Source organism: Mesoplodon densirostris, chromosome 19 (genome assembly GCF_025265405.1).
Source record: "Mesoplodon densirostris isolate mMesDen1 chromosome 19, mMesDen1 primary haplotype, whole genome shotgun sequence".
In the NCBI taxonomy this organism is placed as follows: domain Eukaryota; kingdom Metazoa; phylum Chordata; class Mammalia; order Artiodactyla; family Ziphiidae; genus Mesoplodon; species Mesoplodon densirostris.
In genome coordinates this window covers 9,225,982-9,237,604 of record NC_082679.1, presented here as the reverse complement: position 1 = coordinate 9,237,604, position 11,623 = coordinate 9,225,982, and the positions used below count along the sequence as shown (strand labels likewise).

General features: G+C 58.2%; 1 protein-coding gene across 1 annotated transcript; it reads right to left on the bottom strand.

Moving 5' to 3' along the window:
- Nucleotides 1–2,460: 2,460 nt before the first annotated feature.
- Nucleotides 2,461–7,434, bottom strand: PNMA8B (PNMA family member 8B). Its single transcript, XM_060083101.1, is given in 6 exon segments — nt 2,461–3,264; nt 3,266–3,574; nt 3,577–3,866; nt 3,869–4,400; nt 4,517–4,884; nt 7,425–7,434. Coding segments are annotated over 6 exon segments (2,313 nt in total).
- Between the last annotated feature and the right edge of the window lie 4,189 nt (nt 7,435–11,623).

The following is an 11,623-nucleotide window of genomic DNA, read 5'->3' as shown; positions in this document are numbered from 1 at the left end:
CCCCCCCTCCATGATGGTGACTTGTGTTTAAGTCACTTTGCTTGCCATCCCCACACTCCCGGGTTCTGGAGGCTTGGTGGGTCCAGGGCCTGCAGTTTACATACTTTGTCACATCTTGGCTACCAAGTACAGAATCATCATCTGGGAAACGTGGCCAAAACGCGGGTTCTGGAGCCCTTTGTGAATTGCTGTGAATTGCTGGTGCAGGCTGTGCGGCCCAGGAATCTGTTTTGATCAAGGCCCACAAACATCTCCTGGGGCAGCTTGGCTCCTGGACACACTGAAAAAACTTCATTGCCATAGGAACAGGGCAAAAGGTGGGTTGTGGTGTGGTAGTGGGCAGTATACTGTGACTGGCCCTTATAATCGGGAGACATCAGGTTGCTATATGCTGTGGGAGCTGGGGGACATTTCTGTGTTGTTTTGTGTCCCCTCACCCAACCTCACTGGGGGAAAAACAGCAAATGACCCTGCCCCAACCTCGATACAGGCAGGAGACAAGGGAATTCTTGGAGGGAGTTCTGAAGGTCACCTGGGTCCTGAGGCTGCAGTCCTGGCCTGAGCTTCTTAGACCTGACTCGGTAGGGCTGTAGGGCTGGTGGGGGTAGGGGGGGCGAGAACATGCATTCCTAAGAAGTTCCCAGGAGACGTGGATGCAGCTGGTTTCAGGACCTTATTTTGAGAACTGCGGCAGCCTGGCCGAAAGTTCAAAAAACAGGCGGAGCTTTGAAGTTTCAAGGCAGTGGACCAGTGCCCCCGCACCTTTAGTGCTCAAGAAGGGCCGTCGTCCCCTTGATTTTAACCATCTGTCCCGGAGCGCCTCCTGGTCGGGACAGTGGGCGCACCCTGAGAGCCACCACGGCGCAATTTTAAGCATCGGTCTTGGAGCGCCACCTGGTGGATAAATGGGCCACGGCAACTCGCCTGAGTTGACGCTACCTCCTCAGGTCTAGTTGTAGCGGGGCGGAGCGTCCTGGCTTGGGGCGGGGCCTGCAATAAGGAAGGCGGGGCCTCGTGGGCAACAGGCTTTGAGGAACCGAATAGAGGGAAAGGGTTGTTGTTTTCTGTTTCTGGAGCCCTGGCTTCTTCCTCCAGGCCGTTCTAGGACCAGGTCACATCCCCGGGAGTCTCAGGGGGCCCCTGTCTCCGTTTGAGCAGACCGAGGGGTGGGACAGCTTCCTCCTAGAGGTCCCAGGAAGGGGAGGGGCACGCTCCCGACCTGTCTGCTCGCCCCGACCCCAGGGACCTCTGCACGCTCACAATCTAAACTCCAGTAACGTGGAATCCAAATAGACGGCCACCCCCGTGAAGGCAGGTGGCCTGTTTTGGAGACACGGTCTCCCCTACGCTTAGCAGGGAATCCTGGCACCTGAGCGGTCAAGGGTTACACACGAATAAACCCCAATCACCACAGCCCTGGCTCGGGGCTTTTGCTCGGGCTGTTCCTGCCTCCTGAGAGCGCTTCCCTTGGGGATCCGCCGGCCGTACCCCTCCCCTCCAGCGCTGAGGGGAGTCAGCCCACGGGAGGTGGGGTGGGGGACAGCTGGTGGGACGTGCAGGGGGAGCCACAGGCCTGTGAAGGAGCACTGCCTGGTACTGCAGAGAAAATCCAACACTCTGTATTTGAATTGTCCCAAACTGAAAATGTCGCAAATAATTCCCACTCTTTGAAAACACCGTGCAGGCTGAGTGCCAGATTCAGTTTCTGGGCACCAGCAGGTGGCTTTGGCCTTGAGGAGCAGGTGCATTTGTACCAGCTACACTTCAGATGGGCAGGGCAGGTGTGGGTCTCTCTCTTCCTTCCCCTCCTTCCTTGATCCTGGTCACCAGAGCCCCGCCCCTCCCTTTCCCTCCCCCACCTCTTTTCCCCTCCCCCAGGAGCAACCCCTCTGCCTCTCAGGCTTCTCTTCCTGGAATCATCTCCTCCCCCAGCAGGGAGGTTCAGCCTTCCTGACTGAAGGCTCAGCTACATCCTGACACCCCCGCGCGGCTGGGTGGCCGAGCCTCCATCACAGAGCCCGGCCCCCATCAGATTGGGGTGGAGGACAGGGGCACAGAGACGCTGGCCAGAAGCATGAGTCTGGAAAGAATGGGCCTCTACGAACAGCCAGAAAGAACTCACTGGCACTGCTGGCCTCCCCCGGTGCCCGGTGTCCACAGACACGCTCACCCCTGGGCTAACGCTGGAGACCCAAAGACAATCCCGCTGGGGGGGCCCTGAGACCCCGTCCCATCACCTAGGGCTGCTGCCTCCGCGGGCGCCCGTTACACTCTTCCTTCTTCCGTGGGGCTCGCTCGCGCCACCTGCAAAGGAGGGACTGAAAGGACAGGGGAGCGAGCGGTGGGCGGGCGCGCACTTTAGAGCTCAGAGCCCACGGTTCAGCGGTTGCCGCCTCCGCGGCGGGGAGGGCCGAGGGGCGGAGCTGGGGCCCCACCGGCAGCTGCAGCCTCGCCTTGACCTTAGCGGCACATGGAGGGCAGCCTCTTCCCCCGACCAGCCTTCTTCCCACGCGTGGACTTGAAGCCGGCGGGCGGCCGAGCCCTGGGCTGGCCGCCCTTGGCCTGCGCCCCAGCGCCCGCGCGCCCCTTCCTGCTCTTGCTTCCCGCCGCCTCGTCCTGGGCTTCCGTCTCGGGAGGGATGCCCAGCCCGCCGGGGCCGCCGCCTCCCCCTCGGGTTTTGCGGGTCCCCGACGGGGCGGGAGCCGCTGCCCAGCCCACCCGACCCAGGGCCCTAAAGGCCGGGCGGGCTCGCTTGGCCCGGGGCTTCCTGGACGCGCGGTCCTCGGGCTCCGACTTCTCGCTCTCCACGTCCTCCGACGTCTCCTCCGACTCCCTGTTCGCGCGGGCCGCCCGCAGCGCCAAGACCTCCCCCAGGTTGCCTTTGGCGCATCTGAACCTCCCGCCCTGCCAGCCCTTTTCCTTTTCTTCCTGCGTCACCTCAGCCACGTCCTGGGCATCCAGGAGCACCGCTAGCTCCAGGAGGCCGCTCTCATCTTCCTCGTCCTCGCCCCAGCCCGCCATCGGGCCACCAGGAGCCTTCTCCCCTTTGCAGGTGGTCTGAGGCTCAGCCACGTAGGAGATGCATCCCAGCAAGTGAGCACCGCGTTTGGCCTTCCTCAGGACCACGGCGTCCACCGGGCGGCCTGCCTCCTCCACCTTCACTCGGGTTCCGGAAGTGTCCTTGGCCATCGTAGACAAGACCTCGGGCAGGGCAGCTTTCTTGTCGCTCCAGCCCAGCAACTAGATCACAGAAGCGATTTTCAAACATCTCGTCGCGGGCGGAGTGGTTCGCGGGGTCTGTACAAGCCACAATGGCCACAAACTCAGGAATGTCCACCCCCTCTCTTTCTTGATCCCCGTTTTCCTGAGAGTCGCTTTGGGAGGCGTCGCTGCCCATGGTCTCCTCGTCCGACGCGTCTCTCACTGCGAGTAGGGCCACTAAGTCTGGAATTTCGCTCCGGTCTTCTTTGATGTTCAGGCTGATCGACTCAGCCCCAGGGGGATCTTTCTCCATCTTCCTCTTCTTTGCTTTGTCCGTCACCGTTGCCAGGGCCAAGAACTCGCCGGGCCCGTTCCATCATCTCCTTCCCTCTGGAGGGCCCACTTCCTAACAAGCTCCTCCTTCGCGGCGGGCTGGAGGGTGGCGTACAGTGCGCTCTGTTCGCCATCCCCGCTCAAGTCCTCCTTGGCCATCTCCTCGATCGTGATACCCAGGCTCTAGTCGGAAGAGTCTTGGGATTCCCGCTCCCCGACGTGGATGGCCGCCCTCCACGCCCCACTTCTTGCTCTTCTGGTCAACCTGCTGCCTCTGGTTCTGTTTCTGCGACCCCGACGGCCCCTCCTAGCATCTTTGGCTGCACCAAGAGGGGGCCAGCCTCCCTGACCCCCGGCTCCGACCCCAGAGCCAGGGTCTCCGAAGCGGGGGGGGGGGGAGTGGGCGTGTCCCCGGGGGCCCTGGCCACTGCGGCCCGTGGGGGCCTTTTATCCAGCAGCAAGCGTTTCATCTGCCTCAGGACTCTGGCGCCCTCCGCGCTGTCCTTGCACAGAACCCTCCAGACGCCGTCCTTGCCCGGGATCTCCTTGGAGATGGCACCGTGATTAATGCCCTTCACAAACTCCATCAGGGAGGCCTTGGCCTTCTCGTCCCTCATGGCCCGCGTGTTCCGCAGCCTGAACTTGCCCAGGGGCAGCAAGGCCGGCTTCAGGACGGCTTCGATGGCTGTCTGCTCCAGGTCCTCCGGGATACCGGTGACCAGCAGGGCCCTGTGCACGTCCACGGCCAGCCCCCTGCACCAGTCCCCCAAAAGGTTCATGGCCACGGTGCCGCCGCTGGCGCTGATTGCGGAGCAGGAGGGAGCCCGAGGCGGACGTGGGCTGCGGTCCCCTGTGCAAATGCCACTCTGGAACAGCGCCACGGGGCTTGGAGTTCAGGTTCAGGTGAATGTGGCAAGGCTCGGGCTCCAGCTGCCCCCGGGCGGCTGACGCAGCGTCAGCCTTTCCCGAGGCCCCTCCCCACAGGGGTCCTAGCATCCGCAGGAAGCTTACGAGTCAAACCCAGGGGTGCCACCGGCCCGGCCCCTCCGCCCTTTGTTCCTGACAGAGGCTGAGTGACACCGCGGCGCCCAGGACAGGTGCTGGAGAGGGCGGCGCCGTGGGCCCCCGGAGCGGCGCGGGTAGGGGCGCCACGCTCGCCTGCCTGCGGCCGGGTCTGGCCTTGCACCCTCTGCTCAATCTCAGCAGTTCCGGGCGATGGGTCTGCTCCGCCCTGCGCCTGCGCACACGGGCTAGCCCCGCCTCCCAGCTGCACCCCATCTCCATGGCAACACTGCGGGCTGGAGTAGGGGTCGGAGTTGGTGGGGTCTGAGGAGTCGGCTCTGGACGAGCCTGAGGAACGGAAGACTCAGGGGGTAGGATCGCCATTAGTGATGAGCCCCAAAAGGCCATATTCACAGGGCGTGAAACAGCAGTCCGGGGGCTCCGAGCTCCTTCAGGGGATAGAGGCCTTCTTTCGGTAAGGACCGGCTTCCTGCAGGGTTGTAATTCCCTTCCACAGTGTAGGTGGAGTTCAGGATACAGAGACGTAAATCAAGGGCTATGAGGGGGAAAAAGTGGTGGTGGGGAATTCCCTGGCGGTCCAGTGGTTAGGACTTCGTGCTTCCACATCAGGAGACACGGGTTCGATCCCTGGTCTGGGAACTAAGATCCCGCAAGCGGCGCGGTGAGGACAAAAAAAAAGAAAAAAAGCCTATGGCCTCCCACGGTGGAACCAGGACTCACTCAGAGTTTTCAGGCCTCACTCAGTGGGGACGGGCTTCAATAAGGGTACACAGGCCTCAGCTGTGAGGTGCGGGCATCATTTGGGGTCCACAGCCCTCACTGATGGGGTACGGGCCTCGTTCAATGAGGCCTCGCTCTTGCAGATGTTTCTGTAGCCATAACGATGCACGTGCAATTCACCGTGTTTTTTTGTTTTGTTTTGTTTTTTGCGGTACGTGGGCCTCTCACTGCTGTGGCCTCTCCCGTTGCGGAGCACAGGCTCCGGACGCGCAGGCTCAACGGCCATGGCTCACGGGCCCAGGCGCTCCGCGGCGCGTGGGATCTTCCCGGACCGGGGCACGAAACCGTGTCCCCTGCATCGGCAGGCGGACGCTCAACCACTGCGCCACCAGGGAAGCCCCACCGTGTGTTTTTGTACACAGTTTCTGTACGTGTATGATCCTGAGATCAGACGTGAATTCTGCAAGAAGGTATTTCCGCTGACTGGGTCCGCAGGCCGGGACAGGTGGATATCGTAGCTACTCTAAATACACATCTGCATCACCATCCTTTATAAACCTCCCCCACCCGCAATTGTGTGTAAATCAGGCGCTGTGGTCCAGCTATTGAGTTTCTACTGCTGCTCGCTGCCCTCGCATGGGCTCTGGGAAGGTCCCTGGGCTTCTCTACGCCTCGGCTTGCTCCTCTGTGAAATGGCGATAACCATTAACCGTACCTCATAGGATCCTTAGGGGGATGAAAGGTGATGATCCATGAAAGCCCTTGGAACAGAGGTTGGCTCAGAGTTGGTGCACCATGAAAGATGGCTATGGGACTTCTTTCTTGAGAACTTATCATGATATAATCATTTAACATAAATATATTAATTTAATTGTTAAATAAATAAGTATATAAAGAAGGAACCCCAACACTTCCTTTTTTTTTTTAACGTAGGAAGAGTTTATTGCAAGGTTACCATGGAAACTGGGCCTACGGCAAACCAAACCGCTTACTCACTCTCCTACCCACGCCCTTACAGCTCTTATTTCCCCTGCTTTCCTCTTTTCCTTTCGCCCTCCTGGTCCCCAAATGGATGTTATCCTTCTCTCTAGCGCAGCGTTGTCCGACAGAAATATAATGCGAGCCCCCAAGGCAAGCCACATGCAAAATGTTAAGTTTGCTAACGTCCACCTTCAATAAATAAAAAACAGGTGAAATGAATTTTAAGAATAGATTTCATTTTTCGTATAAATTTGTTTATTTACTTTTGGCTGTGTTGGGTCTTCGTTGCTGGGTGCGGGCTTTCTCTAGTTGCGGCGCCACAGGCTCAGTTGCTCTGCGGTATGTGGGATCTTCCCGGACCAGGGTTCGAACCTGTGTCCACTGCATTGGCAGGCAGATTCTTAACCACTGCGCCACCAGGGAAGTCCTGGCTACAGGTTCTTTGACCGCCATCTGGAAGCGGCGTCCACATACCCTTTTCTTGAATCTGAATCTGGACATGCTGTGACTGCCTCAACAAGTATGGCAGAGGTGATGCTACGTGTCTCCCAAGGCCAATTATAAAAGCCTTTTGCCCACTTCTCTTGGAATATTTGCTCTCGAGACCCCCCCTCCCAGGACATTCCTGCTTGAAACTTAACCTCCATGCTGTGAGGAAGCCCGACTCCCACGGAGAGACCAATGGAGGTGCTCAAGTCAACATCTCCAGCTAAGCCCAGTTTTCAAGTCATCCCAGACCAGGCACCAGACATGACTGATGAAGCTTCCAAATGATTCCAGACCTTAGCCATTGGAGTCACCCCAGCTAAGGCACCAGACGTTGTGGAACTGAAAAAAAGCCATTCCCCATTATTCCCTTTCATTATGCTGACCTACAGACTCCATGAACATAATAAAACATTTTTGTTTTATGCCAATGAGTTTAGGGTGGTTTGTTATGCAGCAAAAATAACCAGCACACACCCATCCCATCCTTACTGCTTTGGACAGGTAACTAACCTCTCCGTGCCTCCACTTTTGTCCCTGAAAGTGGGGATCATGTTCTCTTAGCGTCGTCAGGAAGATAGGAGAGGTTGTGGCGTGCTCGTGCCCAGCGAATCCCTACAGCACTCAGCAAGTCCTATTGAGGTTATGAATCAGCGGCCGGTCACTTCCAGATCACCCACAACTGACCATGACCGCAATGGGGGCAGCTTGCGTAGAGACTACTGCGAGCCCCAAGACCGTGTACCGTCCCCAACCCGGTGCCTCGGGCCCCTAATGATCTGTCCCAGCTCACCCTGGCCTCTCCCCGTCCCTCGCTCCTCCACACCCAGTTTTCCCCTCCCTTCCCCTTCCCCCAGAGTTTGCGGAGACGGCAAAGAAGGGGTCCGCTCACAGACCCTGGAGTCACACGGACGTGACTTGAGTCAAGCCAGATCGCCTGGGTTCAGATTCCAGCTCTGTGTGACTCTGACAAGTCATCTGCCTTCTCTGAATCCGTAAAATGTGCACAGTAAAAGCACCTAAACTTGCGTTTAAATCATCAGAGCGCACGTATTAAGAGATATATAAATAATAGCTATTGTTGTTCTTGCTGTTAGTGTTGAACCCCAGCACCCCACTTCAGAGCTGAATCAACTTAAGCAAATTATTTCGCCCGCGCACTTGAGCGCTAGGGAAGCGCCTTCGCAGGTGCGTCTTTATGTAGCGGCCCTGGAGCGCCGCCTGGTGGTCAATGCGGGCGCCGCAGAACTTCATCTATTGCGCGCGGAGCTCCCCACTATTCCCTCCCCGCGGTTCTGGGACCTGGTACATCCCTGAGACGGGGGAGAGTGTTGAGGGAGGGGGTCCCAGGTTCGGGTATCGGATCTATCTCCCCGCACCGCCCCCCCACAAACTGAAGGGGCTGGTGTTGGAGGTTTGCTAGATTCAAGGTGTGGCATCAGGCTCGTGTCAGCCCGTACCACGATCACACTAACACACACAAAACACACACTGGCTCACACACACTCACTTGCATTCACACAAAGTGACATTGACACACACTTGGACTGAGCTACTCTACTCCCTCCTACAAACGTACACACACACACAATTCGCACACACCCAGAGACATACACAGATACCCATTCACTGACACCCCGAGACTCACACCACCTACATCCACAGAAAGACACACACAGCCCTAACAAATGAAACACACAGATACACTACACATGCTTCAGCCCGAAACAGAAACACCCACATCCTCATCTATAACACGTGAACAAAAACACCAACTCCACAAGGAGACCGCCAGAGAGCATGCAGGGACCAAGCGACGCCTCCCCCCTCGCCCACTCTCGCCCGGCTATTGGAGCCGGGAAGGTTGCTCCTGCCCATGCAGGGACAGATCCCACCCAGAGGGACCCGCCAGATTCTCCTTCAGGCTCACCAAGGCCAACCGAACCTGCCCTGGGGCGCAGGGAGCTTGGACCTGCGGGCTGAGGGGCCGCCACCGCCACCCGGAGCTCTGTGTGTGGACACTGGCCTGGAGACTTGGGCCAGGTCCCTGGGAGCTGCCATCAGACTGCCAGACTGGGGAAGACTCCGAGGGAGGATGAGAGTCTGATCCAGCCCCACTCCCGCCCTTCCCAGTCATCCTCCACGTGACATCACAAACTTGACCCTGCTCTCTCCTCTCCTCTAAACCTCTCTATGGCTCCCCAGTGCCCTCGGGAGAAAGCACAGTCTCCTCGCCTTGGCCTATGAGGCCCTGCATACTGCGGTCCCGCCCTCCTCCCGGGTCTCTTTCCAGCCTAAAGTATCCTGCTTCCGTGTTAAGCTCTACTCAGGAGTGTCCTATGACTGGCACCCCTCCGCCCACACACACACTAGGCTGTGAATCCCGGGAGGGCAGGGCCTGGGCTGTCGCAGTCACCACTGGGTCTCCAGATAGGTGGAAGCAGGTCCTGGGGGCATGTGTGTGGAAGGAAGGAAAGACGACAGGGAGAACGGAACGGAGGGAGAGAGGGAAGAAAGATCTTTAAAATTTAAACCTTTGGTCCATCTTTCTTCTCTGAGCCACGTCTCCCTGTGCCCACCAGAGGACGCTCTGACCCAGCAAATCCCTAAAGCAGCGACTCAGCCTGCTCTTCGTACAAAAAGGTATTACGATACTGAAGAGGATTAATACCAATAACCGCTACTGAAAGCCCTACTGCACCCCAGGACGTGTGCTAAACCCTCCACGTGCCTAAGCCAACACAGCAGCTCAAAGTATCGTGCAAAGGAGGAAAGTGAGGCTCAGAGATGTTGTTTAACTCTCCCAGCGTCACACAACGCCTAAACTGCAGAGAAGCTTCCCACTCTGGCCTTGGAGACCCAACCGCCCTTTGCTTGTTGGCCACATCCCTGGTGTAACCAACTCACAGTTCCCCGTGGACCTGGCCTTGCCTCTTCCCCCACTCGGCCACACCTCATTCCCCTCAGCTCTTCAGGTCTCCCGTCCTCCATCCAGCCGCTGGGGTCTTCATACACCAACCCCCTCAAAAACACTTCTTCCCTTTCCCTACTTCACAGAGGGCCTCCTCCCTTCAGACTCAGCTCAGTGTCACCTGTTTCCAGGAAGCTGGCCCCAATCCAGAATCAGCTCCAGCTCTTCCGACCCACCTCCCCTGAGAATGCAGGCGTTTCCCTCCTAGCACCCGCTTCCGCTTCCGTATGCGACCGCCGAGGCTCTGAGCTCCAGGAGGCAGAGCCTGCCTCGGTCATCACTGCTCCCAGCGACCTGCACAGGTGGGTCCCAGAACAGCCACTAGATAAAAACTGAATGAATGAGTGAATGAAGTCTCTGGGCGAGAATGACTTCAGTGAGCACCAGAAAGCGTGAACCCTCTTCCCCAACCAGTGTTCCAGAGATTCGACAACAGACACCCCCGGCCAAGGAGAGGGCCCCATACTCCCTTTCAGGCCCTCCCCCATCCAGGTACAGTGAGTCTCACTACTGCCCTTCACCCCCTGGGGACAGAATCGCCTGCTTTCCAGCCCAGTATCCACCCCCCACCCTCCCACCCCCGTCTCCTAAGTGATTTGCCTCCATTTCTCCTTGTGGCATCCCCTCCCTCACGTGGAGGGAGCCAGGTGGTTCCTGTGGGAATCACTAACCCTCACTCACCACTCCCCGAAGCCTGGCCAATCAAAGCACTCACTCCCTCTCCAGTCACTGTGATTGGTGCAGGGGCAGGCACATGACCCAGCCGATCCAATGGGAACTGGTCCAGAGTCTTTGGTTGAATAAATGAATGAAGGGGCCCTGGAACCAGCCATGACTGAAGCTAATACAACCTGGACTTTATAGTAACATGAGCCAATGAATTCTCTTTTCTGCTTAATCCAGGACAACTTCCGTTTCTGCACTTGGAACTCAAAGTGTCCTGTGTAATGTTTTCCCCCTAAAGCATTCTCCAAGCCCCCAAGAAGAAGGGGCACAGGGGCCTCTCAGTACCCTGCCAGACATTACCTCTGGCTCGAAGTGCTGGAGCAGGACTTGAGGGGACCAGGGAAAGGTCTTCCTGACTTCTCAGACCTGGCACCGTCACCTGCCATAGGTTCCTGAGGCTTTTTGCCTCATTCCTGGGGCCCCAGGTCTCATGCCAACAGGGAACCAGTAAAGGCGGTCTTGCTGCCCTCGAAGAAGACCCAATGGCAGGAAAGTTCTCGGTCGGTGTTTGCTGGATGGGCCCACGCTTGCGCAGACTGGCAGCTCAGCCATCAGATGGGCTGAGAAGAAAGGAATCTCTGATTTTATCTCTAATAGTTTGCCCAGATGGAAGGAGGGAATGAACGAATGTCATTACCTGGGGCTCATCCTGCAGCCTGGGGCCTGGGTCACCACCACAGTGTGTCCAGGTCCCAAGTGAGGGGGAGGGGGAGGGGAGGGAAGGTGAGGGGGAGGGGAGGGAAGGGGAGGGACAGAACCTAAGGCTTGAAGGGGCAGTTCTGGAGGTGTCATGGGCTGCAGCCCTGGATCACAATGGGGCAGCGCTTGGGGTGTTAATGCGGCAGTTATTGAGATATCATTCAAGTGGCCCCCTGGGGGTCACTATGATATGATGATTTGCAGTGGCCGCAGGCCCATGCCATGAGCAGGCCTTGCCCTCTGAGCACCCCACTTGCTCTGATCTACAGAGAAGGTCCCACCGCGGTCCTGGTAGCTGTGGCTGCCCAGAGGGCTGTGAAACCCGGACAGCAGTCGTGCCCCTGAACCAGGCCTGGCCCACTGCTCGGGCTCAGCCTCCATCTAACGCAGCCACCTCGAGGCCCTTAGCCCCACCGGGACACTGACCTGCCACTTGCACTCCCATCCCCAGCCTCAGCTTCAGTCCAGACCCCGCCTCCTGGC